The sequence below is a fragment of the Rhinolophus hipposideros genome (genome assembly GCF_964194185.1).
Source record: "Rhinolophus hipposideros genome assembly, chromosome: 13".
In the NCBI taxonomy this organism is placed as follows: Eukaryota; Metazoa; Chordata; class Mammalia; order Chiroptera; family Rhinolophidae; genus Rhinolophus; species Rhinolophus hipposideros.
Window position 1 is genome coordinate 39,066,461 of NC_138059.1, and position 24,344 is coordinate 39,090,804.

The 24,344-nt window shown below is 38.6% G+C and overlaps 1 protein-coding gene across 1 annotated transcript in view; it reads left to right on the forward strand.

The window, feature by feature from the left end:
- Positions 1-312: 312 nt before the first annotated feature.
- The window catches only part of CDH17 (cadherin 17), a gene marked incomplete at both ends in the record, with an annotated part of 135,961 nt that continues 111,929 nt past the window's right edge, over positions 313-24,344 (forward strand). Inside the window, 2 exons of the mRNA XM_081070799.1 lie at positions 313-363; positions 10,515-10,613. Of these exons, the coding sequence (XP_080926925.1) occupies positions 313-363; positions 10,515-10,613 (150 nt within the window). The remainder of the gene's footprint in view (positions 364-10,514; positions 10,614-24,344) is intronic.

The window sequence follows — 24,344 nt, forward strand, 5'->3', positions numbered from 1 at the left end:
AAATTATACTTATTGCCTATAATTTAAAATCCTTAAATGAAGATTATAATGCAGTCAAGTGGCTAAAGAAATGGAGGAAGCATGAGCTTGATTTGGGATGTTGACTTGTGTGTTGTTATGGATAAGGTATCATGAAGCTTCTGGAAGATTGGATAGCTCCATACAGAAGAGAGACTGACCTTTACAAATCCCATGTTTGTAGTTGGATATCATACAATGATCCTTTCTAGTTGGAAGAACATAATTTTAACAGACTGGTAACTAATTGCTTTTATCTCTGGTTTATTCACAGGAGATTGAATAAAGAAAACAATGATGGTGCAAGCCCAACTGCACTGCTTGTGTCTCTTTACACTTTATTTGGTAAGAGAAGAAAATGGTCTTTATTTATTTACTAAAATATTTTCTACCATTCTTCTACCCCATACCAGGGAAACAGTGGATACCACTTAAAAAAAATAGTCTATCAAAATTAAATTATTGTACACGAAGGACACATAGTTTTCCCCAATATTATATTTTTGATAAAATTGCTACAAGTCACATGTCTGTACTTTCTTCTCAGCTCTTAAAAGCCAAAAGTGTAGGCATGGGAAAGGTTTTAAAAAAATCTATTTACTCAGGTTTATACCTTCATGTATATTTCAGGGAACCTGGAAATAAAAGCATATTGACACATGTATTAGTGTAGTCCTTTAATCTTGACGTTATTTATCTAACTTCGACCATGAAAAATTCCCACTGAAACACAAAGAAAAGCATTTTCTCTATTTTCAACCCTGCTCTGCTCTGTACTTTTCTTTCCATATGTGTTTCGGAGTTTTTTACTTATATTTGTCTTTAGCCATTGAGTTAACTCTATTGACTAATAGGCTTCTAGAGGTTGGAGCTGGATGGAACCTGGAGAAATCCAACCCTCAACTTCAGGTCAGTAGTGAGATGCCATCCTGATTTTACTCATGCGACTCATAAAAGTCATACACTTGCCAATTTGTTGTATTATGAAGCCAGTTTATAGAGAAGCACTTGCTTTCTCCTTAGGAGGAAGCTTCTAGATTGCTAACACCTCAAATCTTGGTTCCTTTCTTCTGGGACCCAAAAATAGCATATCAAATTTCAAATCCTCGAGACGTCTCTAGAGCCCACACAGTTCAACCAAATTTGTGAAACACTCAGAGTCTTCCCCACAGGGTTGGGGGTGGGGGAGAGCAGGTAACCTGCAATTCAAACTTTATGAGCAATGTGCATCCTCAAAGACCAGGGACTGCTGTCACTAGGACTGCTTAAGGATTGGATCAAACATTCCCACTTGACTTCTCTCCTCTTCCTATTCTGAAACATCCTTTGCTATCTGTGTTATCATAGAGTTGTGGTGAAGTCAGCCTTAAGTTCAGACTTGGCACTGTTATCCCTGGAACTTGGGTGAGTTACTTAAGCACTGAACCTCAGTTTTCTGCCCTGTTAAATGGGTCCAATGAGTACTTGCCTTATAGAATGTTGTGGCAATTAAATGAGACATTGCATTTTAAAGCGTTCGGATCAGTGACTGGCACAGTCTAAGCACTGAATAAATATTAGCTATTATCACTACTACAGCATTTTTAATATTCAGTGTCTATACTTATATGGTCCCTGGCCTCTATGAGAAAGGGCCTGTGTTTTAGTTATCTTTGAAACTTAAGCACATAGCACAGTGCCAGGAATAAGGCAGAAAATAAACACATAATTCTGAGCTTATATTAAGAAACAATGATATCTAAGAGAGAGAGAAGATTCTATAATAATAATAAGTTGATCTTAGCAGGCTCATCTGCCTTTTGTCTAAAAATGAGACATGCATTCTTCTTCCTGGAAAAAAGTTGAATACAAGTTTTCCTTCTCTCTACTCTCATCCTGATGAGATTTCTGCTTATAGTAAGAAATACTGCCCAAACACTGCTGACAGCAAGACCCTTGCCCGGGAGATAGCTGCAAGCACAGCTGTCTCTGGCTGAAGGAGGGAGATTGCTGCCTGTGTGGTGGGATTCCAGGGCTGTTGGGACAGAGCCACTTCTCTCTCCTGCCTCCCCCCACCTTTACTCCCAAACCCTCTCCTATGAAGAATGAAAGTTTAGTTGGAGCTTCTTGCCTTTAGCATAAGGCTTTCTTCACAGAGGTAGTAATTTAAAATGATTGCCAGTCATTTATTCCATCCTGAAAATGGCTCTCCTGTTATTTTCTGAGAACTGGCCTTTATAAGGGGGTTAGAAACACTGCATGAATATATTGCAAGGGCAATGAAGAGAGAGCAAGTAAGAAATTCAGAATTTGGGAAAGGGTGCTGAATAGAGATGCAGGGAAATCAAGGATAAACCACCTATATTAGAATTTTGCCTGGAACTATGCTTCTAGAAGGAAGAATAATTTGGCAAAAATACTATGTAATCAACACAGAGAACTCTTGCTGGAAAGTGCAATGAAGACAGCTACTAGACCAGCAGATCTGGCAATTGCACATGTCCTTTGATGGCCTGGAAGGCAGTGTAGCAACATGGTTTAGAGTTGGGACTTGGTGGTCCAATAGAGCTGGCTCTGTCCCACTGTAGCACCAAGTATCTATGTCTCTGCTGTGGGACTTCTCCGAAGATGCTTTCCTGATATTACTAGGAACAGAAGAAATGATGTGTGTAGAGGGTCTAGTCCCATATCTGCCACACAAGAAACACTCAAAAATGTCAGTTTCATTCTCTTTCCTTCCTTTCACCTTTGTGCAAGACGGTTGATGTTATTCCCTCCAACTCCTTCATAAACCCTCTGGTCCTTGCTCACATTTCCACCACACAGTCCTTTTCAGTTCTGGCAGTACGACCTGATGACTCATGGTGTGCACATGAATTTTGAAATCTTTATAGCCCAGATAGCTATATTAATGGAAGAAAGATTTTTTGCCCTGATATAAGAACTGAACTTTGAACCTTGCAACTGAGACATATCCTCCTTACCTGATAGGTGAGCCAGCTTGTCCATGTAGGAAAAACGCAAGTTGGTTTGTGAGATTTGCCTGACTAATGTAGTTTTCCTCCAAATGCCATCACTGGTGTGATCTATAGAAAGGCTCACAGCTTGCTGATATGAGTGGAAAGTTGATGAAGGCATTTTTCTGTTAAGCAGTAGCCCTACAGAAATCACTGCCCTTGTCTGGGACTAACCATGGTGGCACCTGGCCACCTGCACCCAGTTCCTGTGCCCCACCTTCCAGAGGAGCCAATGAAACTCAAGAAGATGTAGAAAAGAAGTTGAAAGGAGAAAAAGCTCTCAGAGGAAGATAAACTTAGAAAGGAAGAGATGAGCTAGAAGTCCATAGAATTATTGTGTTGGTGCAAAATACTTTTAGCTATAAGTAAAAGGAAGCTCAACTTTAGAGGTCTTTAATGTGGGTTTATTTTCCTCAGATAACAAGAAGTCTGAAATGATCAGTCGAGGGCAGGTTAAACAGGTCTGTGACGTTATCAGAGACTTGGGCTTCTTTCTCTTTACCATTTTCTGAGCAGGTTTGTCCCCTCACGTTTTCATGATGGCTGCCACAGCTATACACACAAGATCCATTGTCTGAACAACAACAGGGAAGGTTGAAGGGCAGTACCACATCTGAGTTTTGTTTTGTTTTGTTTTTCAACAAGGAAAACAAAAACTTGACTAGAATCCCCCAGCAGACTTTCCTTTGGTTTCATGAACCAGAACTGTTTCACTTGGCTACCCTCCTAGTTGCAGGGGAGTGTGGGGAAGAGACCACTTGGCTTCCCAAGGGAGACAGGTTGATGATGGCTGGGGCAGCTAATCCAAGGGCCTGGAACAATTCTGAAGGAAAGGAGACCAAATAATAAATCCCTCTGCTTTCTTGTTTGTTATTGTTCCATTACCAGACAACCAATATCAATTTAAGATTCAACGAACCGAGGGATCTAGTGTAAGATCATTTTTTCCCATCACTCTCATACTAATTGTTTTTGGTTAATTGCCAGTATTTCCATGGCAAGAATATACTTGCTCTCCCTAAAGAAGTGGAAAACAAATTCTTTCTCTTCCCCACTCCACACTTCTTACTTTTTTGGTTTTACCTGTCTAGTCAAAAACCGCTGACTTGCCATATGCAACTGATTTTAACCTATCCCACCCCTAATTTCTACCACAAGTAGGAGGTCTGAAGAACCATTCAGGAAGGAGGGGAGACTAGCGTTGGGTGTAGGGGCAAAATTCTTCCTCCCAGAGGAGACCTCTCCATTGTACAGGTGTTTGGCTGGCTGTCCTTTCCTGAATGCCACCTGCTCCACTCTGCTTTGTGTTTCTTTTCAGATGTGCAGTAGTCCTGGGAATTAAGGGATAGCAGTGGCTGCTGCTGCTGAATGCTCCCCATTCTCCCTGGTTGGGAATGATAAGAGACCCACCCTAACCCTCCCACACATCCCTGATGCAGCTGGCTTCCTGCCAGGTTGTCTCTGCTGCTTTTGCCTCCTCTGGGGGTGGGCATGCAGTGACTGAAAGGGCTGGTTTCCGAGTCTCAGGTTTGAATCCTGCTTCTTGCCACTACCTGGGCAAAATACTTAATTTCTCTGCATCTCAGTCTCCTCACTCATAAAATGGAGCTAACAATAATAATTTTCCTCCATATGATAGGACAGAGCTCAGCACATTACTAACTTAGCAGGTTTGAGCTCTGCTTACTGTCCCAGCCACAGCTTACTACTATTCCAGCCTGGATTTGGGCATCTGCAGAGGGCTGCTTGCCTTTCAAATTCAGGGTCTTTGGATTTTAGAACCATTGTGAGGCTACTGCTTGAAGTAATCATTTTGTATTTTAATTTTTTTTTCTAAATGGTGATGCATTTCTAATCAAGTGTTAAAATAGTAATTTTTTTTAAATTAAAGTTTATTGGGGTGACAATTGTTAGCAAAGTTATATAGATTTCAGGTATATAATTCTGTAATACATCATCTATATCTCACATTACATGTTCACCACCCAGCGTCAGTTCTCTTTCCATCACCATATATTTGAACCCACTTACCTCTTCTAGAACCTCCCATCCCCTTACACTCTTGCAACCACTAAACTATTGTTGATGTCTATGAGTATTTGTTTCTTGATTTGTTTGTCTTGTTCTTTTGTTGTTTAGTTCTTTATGCCACATATCAGTGAAATCATATGTTTCTCTACTTTTTCTGTCTGACTTATTTCAGTTAGCATTATGATTTCAAGATCCATCCATGTTGTTGGAAATGGCATTATTTCATCTTTTCTTACTGCTGAATACTATTCCATTGTGTATATATACCACAACTTCTTTATCCATTCATCTATTGAAGGACACTTTAGTTTCCATGTTTTGGCAACAATATCAAACTATATCAAAAGATAAAGCTGCAATGAACATTGGAGCACATATGTGTGTTTTTTTTTAATTAGTTTCAGGCGCACAAGACAAGGTAATACTTAGACGTTCATCATTTATATCCCTCACCCTGTAGACCCCCTTCCCCGCATGCCCCTTCTACTATCCCTCCGACATCGCACAGAGACATCACATTATATATATATATATATAAAAATTATAGTTGGCATTCATTATTGTTCAGCTTCAGGTGTACAGTACATTGATCAAGCATCTACATCTTCCCTGAGGTGGTCTCCCAAATGGGACACGTGTCCATCAGATACCCTACAAAATCTTTACAACATTATTGATTACGTTCCCCAAATTATTTTTCAAAAACCCTGAGGCCATTTTGTGGTTACCGACTGTTTTCTAATCCCCTCACCTTTTCCCCTTATCCCCATCTAACAACCCTCCCTCACCTTTCCCCCGCCCATCTAACAACCCTCACTTTTTCCTCTTTGTCCCCAGAACTGTTTCTGATTAGTTCATTCACTTATTCTTTTCTTTAGATTCCGCATATAAGTGAGATCATATGGTACTTGTCTTTCTCTTTCTGGCTCTTTTCGCTTCACATAATGTTCTCTAGATCCATCCAAGTTGTTGCAAATGGTAAGATTTCTTTTTTCTTTATGGCTACATAATACTCCATTGTATAAATGTACCACAGTTTCTTAATCCAGTCATCTACCGATGGGCATTTCGGTTGTTTCCACGTCTTGGCTATTGTGTATAGTGCTGCAATAAACATAGGAGTGCATAAAGATTTTTGAATTGGAGTTTTGGATTTCTCCTGATAGATGCCTAGGAGTGGAATTACTGGATCATAGGGTAGTTCCATTTTCAGATTTCTGAGATAACTCCATACTGTTTTCCATAGAAGCTGCACCAATCAGCAATCCCACCAACAGTGCACAAGCGTCCCCTTTTCTCCACATCCTCGCCAGCACTTGTTGTTTTTTGATTTATTGATGATAGCCATTTTGACTGGGGTGAGGTGGTATCTCATTGTGGTTTTTATTTGCATTTCTCTGATGGTTAGTGAGGTTGAGCATTTCTTCATATGTTTGTTTGCCGTCTGTATGTCCTTTTTAGAAAAATGTCTCTTCATGTCCTCTGCCCATTTTTTAATTTTTAGAGTTGAGTTGAGTGAGTATTTCATAGATTTGTGATAACAATCCTTTATCGGATATATCATTGGCAAATATCCTTTCCCATTCAGTAGGATCCCTTTTTGTTTTATTGATGGTTTCCTTTGCTGTGAAAAAACTTTTTAGTTTGATGTAATCCCACATGTTTATTTTTTCTCTTACTTCCCTCGCCCGAGGGGATATATCAGTAACAATCTTACTCCGGGTAATGTCTGTGAAGTTTCTTCCTATATTTTCTTCTAGATATTTTATGGTTTCAGATCTTACATTTAAGCCTTTAAGCCATTTTGAATTTATTTTTGTATATGGTGTAAGGAGGTGGTCCAGCTTCATTTTCTTGCATGTGTCTGTCCAGGTTTCCCAGCACCATTTATTGAACAGACTGTCTTTACCCCATCGTACATTCTTGCTTCCATTGTCGTAGATTAAATGGGCATATAGGCATGGATTTATTTCTGTACTCTCTATTTTGTTCCATTGATCTATGTGTCTGTTTTTATGCCAGTACCATGCAATTTTAATTACTGTAGCCTTGTAGTATAATTTGAAGTCAGGTATTGTTATACCTCCCACTTTGTTCTTATTTCTCAAGATTGCTGAGGCTATCCGGGGTCTTTTAGGGTCCCATATACATTTTAGGATTATGTGCTCTATTTCTGTGAAAAATATCGTTGGTAGTTTGATAGGAATTGCGTTGAATATGTATATTGCCTTAGGCAGTATGGACATTTTAACTATATTAATTCTTCCTATCCATGAACATGATATGTGTTTCCATCTATTTGTATCTTATTTCATTTCTTTCTTCAGTGTCTTATAATTTTCTGAGTACAGATCTTTTACTTCTTTGGTTAAATTTATTCCCAGGTATTTTATAGTCTTTGGAGCAATTGTAAATGGGATTTTAAAAAAATTTCTCCTTCTGATGTTTTATTATTGGTATATACAAATGGAACTGATTTCTGAATATTAACTTTGTATCCTGCTACTTTACTAAATTCATCAATCAGCTCTAATAGTTTCTTCTGGAGTCTTTAGGGTCCTATCTATACAGTATCATATCATCTGCATATAATGATAATTTTACTTCCTCCTTACCAATTTGGATGCTTTTTATTTCTTTTTCTTGTCTGATTGCTGTGGCTAGAACTTCCAGCACTATGTTGAATAGAAGTGGAGATAGTGGGCAACCTTGCCTTGTTCCTGATCTTAGGGGGAATTGTTCTAGCTTTTCCCCATTGAGTGTGATGTTAGCTGTGGGTTTGTCATATATGGCCTTTATTATGTTGAGATATGATCCCTCTATTCCCACTTTCTTAAGGGTTTTTATCATAAATGGCTGCTGGATTTTATCAAATGCTTTTTCTGCATCTATTTATATGATCATGTGATTTTTATTTTTCATTTTGTTAATGTGGTGTATCACATTAATTGATTTGCAGATGTTGAACCACCCTTGCATACCAGGGATGAATCCCACTTGATCGTTGTGTATGATCTTTTTAATGTATTGCTGAATTCTGTTTGCTAATATTTTGTTGAGGATTTTTGCATCTATGTTCATTAGAGATATTGGCCTGTAGTTTTCTTTTTTTGTGGTGTCTTTGTCTGCTTTTGGGATCAGGGTGATAGTGGCTTCATAAAAAGTGTTTGGGAGTCTTCCCTCCTTCTGGATTTTTTGGAAGAGCTTGAGGAGAATAGGTGATAATTCTTTTCTGAACGTTTTGTAAAATTCACCTGTAAAGCCATCTGGTTCAGGGCTTTTGTTTGTTGGGAGATTGTTTATTACTGATTCAATTTCCCTGATGGTAATCAGTCTATTCAGGTTCTCTGTTTCTTCTTGAGTTAGCCTTGGAAGGTTGTACACATCTAGAAAATTGTCCATTTCTTACAGATTGTCAAATTTGTTGGCATATAGTTGCTCATAGCAATTTCTTAAAATTTTTTGTATTTCTGTGTTGATTGTTGTCACTTCTCCTCTCTCATTTCTGATTTTATTAATTTGGGTCCTCTCTCTCTTTTTTTTAATGAGTCTGGCTAAAGGTTTGTCAATTTTGTTTATCTTCTCTAAGAACCAACTCTTGGATTCATTGATCTTTTGTATTGTTTGTCTGGTTTCTATTTCATTTATTTCCGCTCTGATCTTTATTATCTCCTTCCTTGTGTTCCCTTTGGGCTTATTTTACTGTTCTTCACATATGTGTTTACAGATAAATGTTTTCAGATTTTTCAGGTAGATACTGAGCAGAGCAACTGTGGGGTCATATGGTAACTCTATTCTTAATTTTTTTGAGGAACCTCACACTGCCTTCTGTAGCGGCTCCACCAGTCTGCATTCTCACCAACAGTGTATGAGGGTTCCTTTTTCTCCACAGCCTCTCCAACACTTGTAACTATTTGTCTTGTTGATGATAGCCATTCTAACTAGTATGAGGTGATATCTCATTGTAGTTTTTATTTGCATTTCTCTGATGATTAGTGATGTTGAGCATTTTTTCATATATCTATTTACCATTTGTATGTCCTCTTTGGAGAAATGTCTCTTCAGGTCCTCTCCCCATGTTTCAATTGGATTGTTTGTTTTTTTGTTGTTGAGTTGTGTGAGTTCCTTGTATATTTTGGATATTAGCCCCTTATCGGAGGTACTGTTTGCAAAAATCTTCTCCCATTCAGTTGGTTGCCTCTTTATTTTGTTGATGGTTTCTTTTGCTGTGCAGAAGCTTTATAGTTTGATATAGTTCCATTCTTCTATTTTAATTTTTACTTCCCTTGTCGTTGGGAGTCAAATTCATAAAATGCTCTTTAAACCCAAGGTCCATAAGTTTAGTACCTATGTTTCTTCCATGCAGTGTATTGTTTCAGGTTTATGTTTAGAACTTTGATCCATTTGAATTAATTTTTATACATAGTGACAGAAGCAGTCTAGTTTCATTCTTTTGCACGTGGCTTTCCAATTCTCCCAGCGCCATTTATTGAAGAGGCTGTCTTTTATCCATTGTATGTTTCTTGCCTCTTTGTCAAAAATTATCTGTCCATATTTATGTGGGTTTATTTCTGGGTTCTCAATCAATTCTATTCCATTGGTCTGTGTGACTGTTTTTCTGCTAGTAGCATACTATTTTGATTATTGTTGCCCTGTAGTACAAGTTGAAGTCAAGGAATGTGATACTTCCAGCATTGTTCTTTTATCTTAGGATTGCTTTGGTTATTTGGGGTCTTCTGTGGTTTCATAGAAATCTGATGATTTTTTGTTCTATTTCTTAAAAAAAAATGCCATTGGGATTTTGATGGGGATTGCTTTAAATCTGTATATTGCTTTGGATAAAAGCTGTAATCTTTTTAAAATTTACCATGTAACTATGTGCCAAGCAAGCATTCTACTAAACACATCTGCATATTTCTATTTTTCCTTATAAATTCAATTGTCCCTGGAGAGACTGTGAATCTCTCCAGGAGTTCTGGGAATCTTCCATAAATTTTCTTATAAGCTAATAGAAGTGAAGGGAGGTGTTTTAAGAAGCTGGTATAAAACCATCTAGAATTTAGAAGGCAGAATGGCACTATGGGAAGGCCATGAGCTTTTGTTCAGTTAGATCCACATGTATATGCTGTGTCAGCCACTTCCGAATTTTACTCTGAGCAAGTAGCTTAATCTCTCTTAGCCTCACTTGTAACATGGGAGTTAATATTCTCCCTACAGTGCTATTACTTGAATGGTTAAATGAGAAAAGCAATGCAAGGTTATAGCATGCCATCCTGAAACTCATATAGTAGAACCTCAACAAATACTAGACTTCTTTCTGCCAGTTTTGACTGGATTTCACATTGTTTTGAGCTGGGTTAAAATCTTATGTTTCATATATAAGTTCTGGAAGCCATAATGAAATCAGCAAGTGACACATATGAATTCATAATAAATGGTGATGCTAATTTTCTTTTTCTTTTTTAACAGACAACTGGATATGGCCAAGAAGGGAGGTTTAGTGGACCTCTGAAACCCATGACATTTTCTATTTTTGAAGGTCAAGAACAGAGTCAAATCATATTCCAGGTAATGACTACTCTTCATCACTGTTATCTTTATTTCTCATGCTCTCTCAGTGGACTTTTAATCTTATCTATTATGCATCAGAAAATAAAATAGAGGCATGGCAGGTCTCATTATCAAACATGATTTCAGAATATAAGTTAATCAGGGAGATGGGTGGCCTCAATAGTGTAAGGTGTTGAACCTGGCATCCTCATTTGGACTCACTCAGCTGTGTCTGGGGAAAGTTCTCCATCCTAGGAGTGGGGATCTTGTTGCCTGTAGACTCTACATCTCCTCAAGGATGGGAAGGGAACCAGTTTCTGGAGAGATATGACCATCTGATCATTGGGCTGTAGGTTCGATGTGTTTGTTGCTTGAAGTGTTTGAAGATGTGGGTTCTCTGGAATTGTGCTGGAATGGCCTCTTTGTCTGGCCAAAGGCTTGCTTTTCAACACCACTGCCTCTGAGCCTAGGCCTGGGCTCTTGCTTATGGTTCACTGGGAGGCAGTCATTTCCTTTAGTTAGGTAACTGAAGAAAGCATTGGATTGAGGAGTGGCCTGCAGGTAGGAGTGAGAGACTTCATCTATAAAGGGCTCTGAAATAATCCTGAAATGTATTGGAGAGGGAGAAAAACATGCATTTGCCAGAAATCCCATGGGGAAGCTCACTTAGCATTGGAGTATTGAGGGAGTTTTGATGATCCTCTGGGGGGTACCTATGACTCCCACTCCCCTACACACCTGGAGAGCTACAAACGGTTGCTAAACTACCTTCTAAGGCAGATTCCTTCCGTTGTTTTGTTGGACAGTTCTGTCCACAAAGAGGTTGAAAGCTGCCTCATGCTTCTTCTCTCATTTGGTATTAGTGCAGATTAGCATAAAGAGCTCCAGAGTTTGGCTAGCAGGAGTGTCTCTCTCCAGCTTGGTTGTGAGGGGTGTTATAGAAGCCTTGACCTTTTCAGTCCAGGAAGTCTGGCAGGGAGGGAGGAGCAAATGCTTTGTGAGCTGGAGGCTGGTAGGAATTCACCTGGAGAGGAAGGGAGAAAAGAGAGTCCCAGCAATGGCACAGCATAGACATCTGCCCTTTGCTGGAAGAGGGCAGGGCCAAGGGCTGGCAGAAGGCCAGTGTGCCCAGGGAGCAAAAACAAGGAGAAGGTGGGAGAGGAGGAAGGGCCCTGATTTCTAAGGTTCTTAGGTTTTCTCCCCAAAACAATGGGTCTGAATCAAGTTTCCATTTACAAAAGACTGCTCTGGCTACAAACTGGGGAGAGAAAGAGAGGTTGTATGGCACCATTAGGAGTCTATGGTAGAGCCTCTCCCAAGAGATGATCTTGTTGGGCTGGCCTGGTGGCTCAGGTGGTTGGAGCGCTGTGCTTCTAATGCTGAAGTCGCTGGTTCAATTCCCACATGGGCCTGTGAGTTGCACCCTCTACAGCTAAGATTATGAACAAGGGCTATACCTGGAACTGGGCTGCTATGAGCAGCCAGAGCTTGGCGTAAGCTGCCTGCCGTGCTGGCATCAGTGGCCAACCAACTACTGGTGACCGACTGTCTCAGCTGGGGGTGGGCAGGGGAGCGCAAGGCTCATAATACCAGCATGGGCCAGGGAGCTGAGTCCTACAACTAGAATGAGAAACAACAGTTTGAACCGAGTGGTGAGGGGAGGCAGATAAAGGGGGGGGGGGGGAGATGATCTTGTTTACTTACTTTGTCTTGCCAGTGGGTGCTTAGTTGTAGACTCTCTCTTACATTTTTTATTCCTTTCATTTATGTATTTTATGTTTCATAAGCTGATAAGAACTTTGTGGGCTAGGTACACATTCATTTTCTTTTATTTACCATGTATGAAGTACCTGCTGTGTACAAGGACCTATGGTAGGTATGGGGATATGAGATGACTCCGACAATGTTCTTACCCCTACTGAACTCACAGGGTAGGAGAAAAAAAACTAACAAGTATGCCAACACATGCAATGAAGGATTGTGTTTGCAGTCTGGTGGGACAAAATGCAGGGGAAAGAAGGGTGATGGGTTTTAAAGGAGGATGGTCATGGATAAACAGAAAAGGTTTCATTGACCCCTACACTGAGTATTCAAAGATGAGCAGGTGGTCACAAACAGAAAGCAGGCCCTGAGTGTAGCATGGCAAAAAGCATGAGGATGTGCATTTAGCAAAAAAGTGAAAGATGACAGGTGGTCCATGGTTTAGGGTGGGAGGTGCTATGCAGTCAAAGGTGAAGCTGCTAAGGTCAGCAGCGTCTGGACTGGCCTTTATCCTGTGGTAGGCTGCAAAGTGCCACTGACGGGGTCAAAAAAAGAGTGCAGAATAATATTCTATTATATAGATATAGCACATTTTGAATATCCATTTGTCAGTTGATGGACATTTATGGCTGTTATGAATAATGAATACTATTATGGACATTCATGTACAACTTTTTGAGAAGATATGTTTTCGGTTCTCGTGGATATATACCTAAGAGTGAAATTGCTGAATCATACATACTTAATTCAATGTTTAACTTTTTTTATTAAATAATTGTTTTATTTTTAAATTATAGTTGATATACAACAGTATATTAGTTCCAGGTGTATAACAGTGATTAGACATATATAAAACTTATGAAGTGATCACCCCAATAAATCTAGTACCCATCTGATACCATATATAGTTATTACAATATTACTGACTATATTCCTTATGCTATACCCTTCATCCCCATGTCTATTTTGTAACTACTAATTTGTACTTCTTAATCCTTACACCTTTTTCAACCTGCCACTAGACCCTCTCCCATCTTTTATCTCAACATATCTAGTATCCCTGACCCCATACATATTTATTACAATATTATTGATTATATTCTTTATGCTATGCCCAACATCCCCATAACTACTTATATATATATATATATATATATATATATATATATATATATATATAATTATAGGTGGAAACCCCGTGGCCTTCTTGTGGTTAACGACTGTTTTCTAATCCCCTCACCTTCCCCCTTATCTCCACCCCCCGGCCCATCTAACAACCCTCAGTTTTTCCTCTTTGTCTCCAAAACTGTTTCTGATTAGTTCATTCACTTATTCTCTTCTTTAGATTCCGCATATAAGTGGGATCATATGGTACTTGTCTTTCTCTGTCTGACTTATTTCACTTAACATAATGTTCTCTAGGTCCATCCATGTTGTTGCAAATGGTAAGATTTCTTTTTTTTATGGCTGCGTAATACTCCATTGTATAAATGTACCACAGTTTCTTAATCCAGTCATCTACCGATGGGCATTTCGGTTGTTTCCATGTCTTGGCTATTGTGTATAGTGCTGCAATAAAAATAGCACTGTATATGATTTTTGAATTAGAGTTTTGGATTTCTCCGAATAGATACCTAGGAGTGCTATTGCTGGATCATAAGGTGGTTCCATTTTCAGATTTTTGAGATACCTCCATACTGTTTTCCATAGTAGTTGCAGCAATCTGCCATCCCACCAACAGTGCACAAGCGTTCCCTTTTCTCCACATGTGCGCCAGCACGTGTTGTTTGTTGATTTATTGATGATAGCCATTTTGACTGGGGTGAGGTGGTATCTCATTGTGGTTTTTATTTGCATTTCTCTGATGGTTAGTGAGGTTGAGCATTTCTTCATATGTTTGTTTGCCGTCTGTATGTCCTTTTTAGAAAAATGTCTCTTCATGTCCTCTGCCCATTTTTTAATTTTTAGAGTTGAGTTGAGTGAGTATTTCATAGATTTGTGATAACAATCCTTTATCGGATATATCATTGGCAAATATCCTTTCCCATTCAGTAGGATCCCTTTTTGTTTTATTGATGGTTTCCTTTGCTGTGAAAAAACTTTTTAGTTTGATGTAATCCCACATGTTTATTTTTTCTCTTACTTCCCTCGCCCGAGGGGATATATCAGTAACAATCTTACTCCGGGTAATGTCTGTGAAGTTTCTTCCTATATTTTCTTCTAGATATTTTATGGTTTCAGATCTTACATTTAAGCCTTTAAGCCATTTTGAATTTATTTTTGTATATGGTGTAAGGAGGTGGTCCAGCTTCATTTTCTTGCATGTGTCTGTCCAGGTTTCCCAGCACCATTTATTGAACAGACTGTCTTTACCCCATCGTACATTCTTGCTTCCATTGTCGTAGATTAAATGGGCATATAGGCATGGATTTATTTCTGTACTCTCTATTTTGTTCCATTGATCTATGTGTCTGTTTTTATGCCAGTACCATGCAATTTTAATTACTGTAGCCTTGTAGTATAATTTGAAGTCAGGTATTGTTATACCTCCCACTTTGTTCTTATTTCTCAAGATTGCTGAGGCTATCCGGGGTCTTTTAGGGTCCCATATACATTTTAGGATTATGTGCTCTATTTCTGTGAAAAATATCATTGGTAGTTTGATAGGAATTGCGTTGAATATGTATATTGCCTTAGGCAGTATGGACATTTTAACTATATTAATTCTTCCTATCCATGAACATGATATGTGTTTCCATCTATTTGTATCTTATTTCATTTCTTTCTTCAGTGTCTTATAATTTTCTGAGTACAGATCTTTTACTTCTTTGGTTAAATTTATTCCCAGGTATTTTATAGTCTTTGGAGCAATTGTAAATGGGATTTTAAAAAAATTTCTCCTTCTGATGTTTTATTATTGGTATATACAAATGGAACTGATTTCTGAATATTAACTTTGTATCCTGCTACTTTACTAAATTCATCAATCAGCTCTAATAGTTTCTTCTGGAGTCTTTAGCGTTCTATCTATACAGTATCATATCATCTGCATATAATGATAATTTTACTTCCTCCTTACCAATTTGGATGCTTTTTATTTCTTTTTCTTGTCTGATTGCTGTGGCTAGAACTTCCAGCACTATGTTGAATAGAAGTGGAGATAGTGGGCAACCTTGCCTTGTTCCTGATCTTAGGGGGAATTGTTCTAGCTTTTCCCCATTGAGTGTGATGTTGGCTGTGGGTTTGTCATATATGGCCTTTATTATGTTGAGATATGATCCCTCTATTCCCACTTTCTTAAGGGTTTTTATCATAAATGGCTGCTGGATTTTATCAAATGCTTTTTCTGCATCTATTTATATGATCATGTGATTTTTATTTTTCATTTTGTTAATGTGGTGTATCACATTAATTGATTTGCAGATGTTGAACCACCCTTGCATACCAGGGATGAATCCCACTTGATCGTTGTGTATGATCTTTTTAATGTATTGCTGAATTCTGTTTGCTAATATTTTGTTGAGGATTTTTGCATCTATGTTCATTAGAGATATTGGCCTGTAGTTTTCTTTTTTTGTGGTGTCTTTGTCTGCTTTTGGGATCAGGGTGATAGTGGCTTCATAAAAAGTGTTTGGGAGTCTTCCCTCCTTCTGGATTTTTTGGAAGAGCTTGAGGAGAATAGGTGATAATTCTTTTCTGAACGTTTTGTAAAATTCACCTGTAAAGCCATCTGGTTCAGGGCTTTTGTTTGTTGGGAGATTGTTTATTACTGATTCAATTTCCCTGATGGTAATCAGTCTATTCAGGTTCTCTGTTTCTTCTTGAGTTAGCCTTGGAAGGTTGTACACATCTAGAAAATTGTCCATTTCTTACAGATTGTCAAATTTGTTGGCATATAGCTGCTCATAGCAATTTCTTAAAATTTTTTGTATTTCTGTGTTGATTGTTGTCACTTCTCCTCTCTCATTTCTGATTTTATTAATTTGGGTCCTCTCTCTCTTTTTTTTTAATGAGTCTGGCTAAAGGTTTGTCAATTTTGTTTATCTTCTCTAAGAACCAACTCTTGGATTCATTGATCTTTTGTATTGTTTGTCTGGTTTCTATTTCATTTATTTCCGCTCTGATCTTTATTATCTCCTTCCTTGTGTTCCCTTTGGGCTTATTTTGCTGTTCTTTTTCCAGATCCGTTAAGTGTGAAGATAAACTGTTGATTAGTGATGTTTCTTGTTTCTTTAGGTAGGCCTGCAATGCTATGAATTTCCCTCTTAGGCCTGCTTTTGTGGCATCCCATAGATTTTGGGTCGTCGTGCTTTCTTTTTCGTTTGTCTCGAGATATCTTTTTATTTCTTCCTTGATCTCCTGCTTGACCCATTTGTTATTTAGTAACAAGTTATTCAGCCTCCATGAATTGGTGTGTCTTCCAGTTTTTTTCTTGTAGTTCATCTCTAATTTCATAGCACTGTGATCAGAGAAGACAATTGGTATGATTTCAATTTTCTTAAATTTATCAAGACGTGTTTTGTGGCCTAACATATGGTCTATCTTGGAAAATGTTCCATGTGCGCTTGAGAAAAACATGTATTTTGCAGCATTGGGGTGAAATGCTCTGAAAATATTGATTCAATCCAAGTGGTCCAATGTATCATTTAAGGCTGTTGTTTTCATATTCATTTTCTGTCTGGAAGACCTGTCTTTGTTGTCAGAGGTGTGTTGAATTCCCCTACTATGATAGTGTTACAGTTGATCTCTGTCTTTATGTCAGTCAGTACCTATTTTATATATTTAGGTGCTCTTATGTTGAGTGCATAGATATTTACTAGGGTTATGTCCTCTTGTCGGATCGATCCCTTTATTATTATAAATGGCCACCTTTTTTCTTTTTAATTAATTAAATTTATTGGGGTGACAATTGTTAGTAAATTTACATAGATTTCAGGTGTACAATTCTGTATTATATCATCTATAAATCCCATTGTGTGTTCACCACCTAGAGTCAGTTCTTCCATCACCATATATTTGATCTTCCTTACCCTCATCACCCACCCCCCACCCCCTTACCCTCTGGTAACCACTAAACTATTGTCTGTGTCTATGAGTTTTTGTTTCTCATTTGTTTGTCTTGTTCTTTTGTTGTTTTTGGTTTATATACCACATATCAGTGAAATCATAGGGTTCTCTGCTTTTTCTGTCTGACTTATTTCACTTAGCATTATACTTTCAAGATCCATCCATGTTGTCACAAATGCTCCTATATCATCTTTCGTTAACGCCGAATAGTATTCCATTGTGTATATGTCCCACAACTTCTTTATCCATTCATCTATCGAAGGACATTTTGGTTGTTTCCATGTCTTGGCCACCGTAAACAAAGCTGCAATGAACATTGGCGTACACGTGTCTCTATAGAGAAATGCTTTCAGATTTTTTTGGTAGATAGCCAGGAGAGCGATTGCTGGGTCGTATGGTAATTCTATTTGTAATTTCTTGAGGAACCTCCACACTGCCTTCCATAGCGGCTGCACCAGTCTGTATTCCCACCAACAGTGTATGAGAGTTCCTTTTTCTCCACAGTCTCTCCAACACTTGTTACTATTTGTTTTGTTGATGAAAGCCATTCTGACTGGGGTGAGGTGATATCTCATTGTGGTTTTCATTTGCATCTCTCTGATGATTAGCGATGTTGAGCATTTTTTCATATCTCTATTTGCCATTTGTATATCCTCTTTGGAGAAATGTCTCTTCAGGTCCTCTGTCCATTTTTCAATTGGGTTGTTTGTTTTTTTGTTGTTGAGTTTTATAAGTTCACTGTATCTTTTGGATGTTAGCCCCTTATCAGAGGCACTTTTGCAAAAATCTTCTCCCATTTAGTTGGTTGCCTCATTATTTGGTCAATAGTTTCTTTTGCTGTGCAGAAGCTTTTCAGTTTCATATAATCCCATTCGTTTATTTTGGTTTTTACTTCCATTGCCTTTGGAGTCAAATTCATAAAATTTTCTTTGAACCCAAGGTCCATAAGTTTAGTACCTATGTTTTCTTCAATGCAGTTTATTGTGTCAGGTCTTATGCTTAAGTCTTTGATCCATTTTGAATTAATTTTGGTACATGGTGACAGGTAACAGTCCAGTTTCATTCTTTTGCACGTAGCTATCCAATTCTGCCAGCACCATTTATTGAAGAGGCTGTCTTTCCTCCATTGTATGTTTTTAGCTTTGTCAAAAATTATCTGTCCATAATACATGGCCATCTTTATCTTTTAATATGTTCTTCATTTTAAAGTCTATTTTGTGAGATATAAGTATTGCAACTGCAGCTATTTTCTTATTTCCATTTGCATGAAATATCTTACTCTAACCCTTCACTTTCAGCCTATGTGTGTCTTTTGATCTGAGATGAGTCTCTTGTATACAGCATATACAAGGGTCTTGCTTCTTTATCCACTCAGCCACACTATGTCTCTTGATTGGAGTATTTAATCCACTTACATTTAAAGTGATTATGGATAGGTACATAGTTATTGCCATTTTTAAATTTGTAGTTATGTTGTTTTCATCTTTCTTCTATTTACAGAAGTCCTTTTAGTATTTCTTGCAAAGCTGGCTTGGTGGTAATAAATTCCTTTAGCTTATTCTTTTCCGGGAAGCTCTTTATCTCTCCATCAACTTTAAATGATAGCCTTGCTATAGAAAGCAATCTAGGTTGTAGGCCTTTGTGTTCCATCACTTTGAGTATCTCCTGCCACTCCCTCCTGGCCTTCAATGTTTCTGTAGAAAAGTCATTTGATAGTCTTATGGGAGTTCCCTTGTATGTAACCCTCTGTGTTTCTTTTGCTGCTTTTAGGATTCTCTCTTTGTCTTTAAGCTTTGCCATTTTAACTATAATGTGTCTTGGTGTGGACCTTTTTGGGTTTATCCTGGTTGGAACTCTCTGCACTTCCTGGGCTTGTATGTTGGTTTTCCCTCATCAGGTTAGGGAAGTTTTCAGACATTATTACTTCAAATATGTTCTCAATCCCTTGCTTCCTCTCTTCACCTTCTGGTATTCCTATGATGCGCATGTTGTTGCGCTTGATGTTATCCCAGTGGTCTCTCAAACCATCTTCATTGTTTTTTATTCTTTTTTCTTTCTGTTGTTTGGGTGATCTTTGTTATCTTGTCTTCCAAGTCGCTGATTCGATCCTCTGATTCATCTAACCTGCTGGTAATTCCTTCAAGAGAGTTCTTAATTTCGGTAATTGTGTTCTTTAGTTCTAACTGGTTGTTCTTTATGATTTCTACATCCTTCTTTATGTCTTCTCTGAGCTCCTTAAACATTCTTATCACCAGTGTTCTGAACTCTGTCTCTGATAGGTTGATTACCTCTGTTTCATTTTGTTCCACTTCTGGAGGTTTCTTCTGTTCTTTTATTTGGGACATGTTTCTTTGTTTCCCCATTCTGGCTGACTCTCTGCATTTGCTTCGATGTATTAGGTAGATCCCCTAGAGTTCTTAGTTCTTGCTGGGTTATCTTATGTAATATGTGTCCTTTATATTTGACTTGCACTACTTCCTTCTTCTGTTCTGCATGTGCTTCAAAGGTGACTCTTGTGTTGTGTATATTGTCCTGTTAAAGAAGATCTTTAATTGCTTTTTGCTTGTGAGTAGGTGGGGTTAACTCTTAGGCTGACTAGTTGTGAGACTTGGCTCTGCTCACCGCAGGGTGTTCTGCTGTGTGAGGATTGACCACTTCAATGTGGTTTGGCCTGTATGGACTCTTGTGCCTGCAAAGAATTCCCTCTGGGTGTGTGACTTGTAGGTCAAATCTTGTAGTACTCTGGTTTGGTCTGGAGTTGGCCTCTGGATATGTTGAATCTTGTGCCTCTTAAGCTGGGCCCTGGTAGGGCAATTTCAGAACAAAGCAAATCACCAAGTACAACAACAATAACAACAAAGAAAAAATATCGAATACATTCACATGTAAAAACACCTGATAACCCCCACTCAACACCGGCGAAGATATCGAAGATATAAAGACAAAACAAAACAAAATAAAAAGCAGCGCCAGTCTTGGCTTAAGCCCACCAAGTAATCTCCAGGTTGTCCTCTGCTGTACCAAAGAGTCCCTTGCCTATTACGCAGGCAGAACCGGTCACCTGGTGCCCAGAATGACTTTGGGAGTGTAGATTTAAATGCGTGGGGCTGGCGGGTCTGGATGATAGTTTTTACAAAGTCAGTGTAGTTTCTGCCCTTGCCTGCACATATACACACTGAGAATAGCAACACCAGCACTCTATCCAGTACTCCTGAGTCTTACGGCCCTTCTTCAGTGTGTGTTTGTGTGGGAGGGGGCGGGCAGGAGATTTCTAAACTGCTGCAATCCAGGAGCTGTGTCTGCCGTTTACTGCTGATCTCTGGAAGTGCCTCCCAGTTGCACTTGCCCCGCCCTAGGCAGGCCAGAAAAGGTCGGGGCTGGGGATGGAGTGGTCTTCTCTCTCCCAGCCCAGTTGCTTCACACTCTTCCTGCAGGCCAGAAAGGGTGGTGGCTGGGGGTGGAGTAGTCTCTTCTCTTTTACCCCAGCCAAAATCACACTCTTCCCAGCCTCTTCCCTGGGTCAGAACTGCCTGTCAGTCTTCCCAGAGCCTGAGCACTAAGGCCCCTCAGTAATCTGACACTACTCCTCAGTTCAGGGGCCAGTTTAAGTCTCTGGAAGGGCGGGGGTAAGATTTGAAGAGCTGGGGGAGGGGCCCAGGTATGGAGTCTGTGTTCTTTGTCCACCCTAGGGCCCACCAAGCTGCCCTCCCCCATGGAGCAATCAGCTGTGGGACTCAGGGAAAGAGCCCACCTCCTGGCTTTTGTGTTTTCTGTTCCGCCCTGGTGTCCCGTGCTTCTTGCCGACCGTGTTACCACCTCTGCCGCTGCCGCTGCCACTGGCGCCGGCCTTGATTCCACCGTGGGACCACGCATTTCCACTCAGCTCCCTTCCTTCTTCCCCTGCTCGCCCAATTTGCACACCTTCAAGTAATCCTTCCATGAATCTCTTAGCTGTTCTGCGTGATGAGCAAAAAGTTCTTTGGTGGGTTTTATGTCCTGTTTGTAATAAGATCCAGAGGAGAACTCAGAAATTGCGTCCCGCTGCCGCCATTCCTATGACGTCACTGTAGTTCCTTTTTTATTGTCATGGGCTCTTCTTCGCATCCTCTGCGGTCTGCCTCCTCCATTCTGCGTTCTGGCCGGCCAGCATGAAGGGCTCATCTTTGGACTATCTCTCTTCTGGTCCAGCTCCTCTGCAGCGCTCGCTTAGCAGGGCAGGTGTCTCCAGAACTGGAAGCGAGCTGGGGAAAGAGCCAATGTTTAACTTTTTGAGAAACTGGGAAACTGTTCTCCAAAGTAACTAAGTTATTTTATATTCCCATCAGCATTGTATAAGGGTTCTAACTTCTCTATATCCTTGCTAACACTTATTATTATCTATGTGTGTTTTTTTCATTATTATAGCTATCCTAAGAGTGAAGTGGTATTTCTTTGTGGTTTGTGTTTGTGTTCCCTAGTGACTAATGATATTGAGTATCTTTTCGTATACTTATTGGCTATTTGTATATCTTCTTTGGAGAAATGTTTAATGAAATCCTTTTCCTAATTTTCAATTGAGCTATTTGTCTTTTTACTGTTGTAAGAGCTCTTTATATATTCTCCATATAAGTTCCTTATCAGATATATGATTTGCAAATATTTTCTCACATTCTTTAGATTATCTTTTCAGTTTCTTAATAGTGTCATTTGAAACACAAAACCTCTTATTTTTTTTTAATTTATCTATTTATTAGTTTCAGGTGTACAAAACAAGGTAATACTTAGACGTTCATCATTTATATCCCTCATACTGTGAACCCCCCTCCCCCCATCCACTATCCCTCCGACCTCACACTGAAACATCACATTATATATATAAAATTATAGTTGGCATTCATTAATGTTTAGCTTCTGGTGTACAATGCCATGATCAGGTATCCACAGTATCCCTGAGGTGGTCTCCCAAATAGGACGCATGTCCATCGGATACCCAACAAAATCTTTACAACATTATAGAATACCTTCCCCAAATTAATTTTCAAAAAAACCCTGAGGCCATCTTGTGGTTACCAGCTGCTTCCAAATCCCTTCACCTTTCCCCTTATCCCCAACCCCCTCCCACACACCCATCTAACCACTCTCGGTTTTTTCTCTGCGTCCCCAAAACTGTCTCTGATTAGTTCATTCACATAGTCTTTTCTTTAGATTCCATATATAAGTGAGATCATATGGTACTTGTCTTTCTCTTTCTGACTTATTTCACTTAACATAATGTTCTCTAGATCCATCCATGTTGCTGCAAATGATAAGATTTCTTTCTTCTTTATGGCTGTGTAATACTCCATTGTATAAATGTACCACAGCTTCTTAATCCAGTCATCTACCGATGGGCATTTCGGTTGTTTCCATATCTTGGCTATTGTGTAAAGTGCTGCAATAAACATAGGAGTGCATACAGATTTTTGAATTGGAGTTTTGGAATTCTCCAGGTAGATGCCTAGGAGTGGAATTACTGTATCATAGGTAGTTCCATTTTCAGATTCCTGAGATACCTCCATATTGTTTTCCATAGTGGCTGCACTAATCTGCAGTCCCACCAACAGTGCACTAGCGTTCCCTTTTCTCCACATCCGCGCCAGCATTTGTTGTTTGTTGATTTATTGATAATAGCCATTTTGACTGGAGTGAGGTGGTATCTCATTGTGGTTTTTATTTGCATTTCTCTGATGGTTAGTGAGGTTGAGCATTTCTTCATATGTCTTCTTGCCTTCTGTATGTCCTTTTTAGAGAAATGTCTCCCCAAGTCCTCTGCCCATTTTTTAATTGGGTTGTTTGTTTTTTTGGAGTTGAGTTGAGTAAGTTTTTTATAGATTTGTGATATTAATCCCTTATCAGATATATCATTGGCAAATATCTTTTCCCATACAGTAGGATCCCTTTTTGTTTTATTGATGGTTTCCTTTGCTGTGAAGAAACTTTTTAGTTTGATGTAATCCCACATAAAACCTCTTATTTTTGATATTCAACTTATTTTTTTCTTCTTCTGTTGATTGTTTTCTTTGATGTCACATCTAAGAAACTGTTGCCTCATCCAAAATCATGAAGATTTATGTCTGTAAATTCTTCCCAGAGTTTTATAGTTTTACCTTTTACATTTAGATCTTTGATCTACTTTTAGTTAATTTTTGTGTATGGTGTCAGGTAAGGGTCCAGCTTTATTTTTTTCCATGTTGACATCCAGTTGTTCCAGCACCATTTGTTGAAAACACTATCTTTCCCAATTGAATTATATTAACACCTTCATCAGAAATTAATTGACCATAAATGTAAAAGTTTATTTCTCGACTATGGATTTGATTCCATCGATCCATATAACTATCTTTATGCTAGTACCACACTCTTTTGAATAATGTAGGTTTGTAGTAAATTTTGAAATGGGACAGTGCTACATTCTCCAACTTTTTCTGCTGTTTTAGTATTGGCTATTCATATAAATTTTAGGATCATCTTGTCAGTTTTACATACAAGACAACTGTAATTTTAATAAGGATTGGGCTGAATCATTGTCTCAAGTTGGGTGTATTATCATCTTAACAATATTAATACTTATTTTTTGTTCTTTAATATGTTTTAAAATCTTTGTACATGAGATATTTTCCATTTATTTAGATCATCTTTAATTTAGTTCAACAATGCTTCATAGTTCTCAGTTTACAAATCTTCTGTTTCTTTGAATAAATTTATTTTGAAGTATGTTATTTTTTTAACTTATTGTAAATGGAATTGTTCTTTTAATATCATATTCAGATTGTTCTTTGTTAGTGTAAAGAAATACAATTGATTTTTGTATATAGGTCTTTTATCCTGCAACCTTATTGGACTCATTGATTAGCTGTAATAAAATGTTTTAGATTCTTTAGGATTCTCCATATGTCAGGTTAT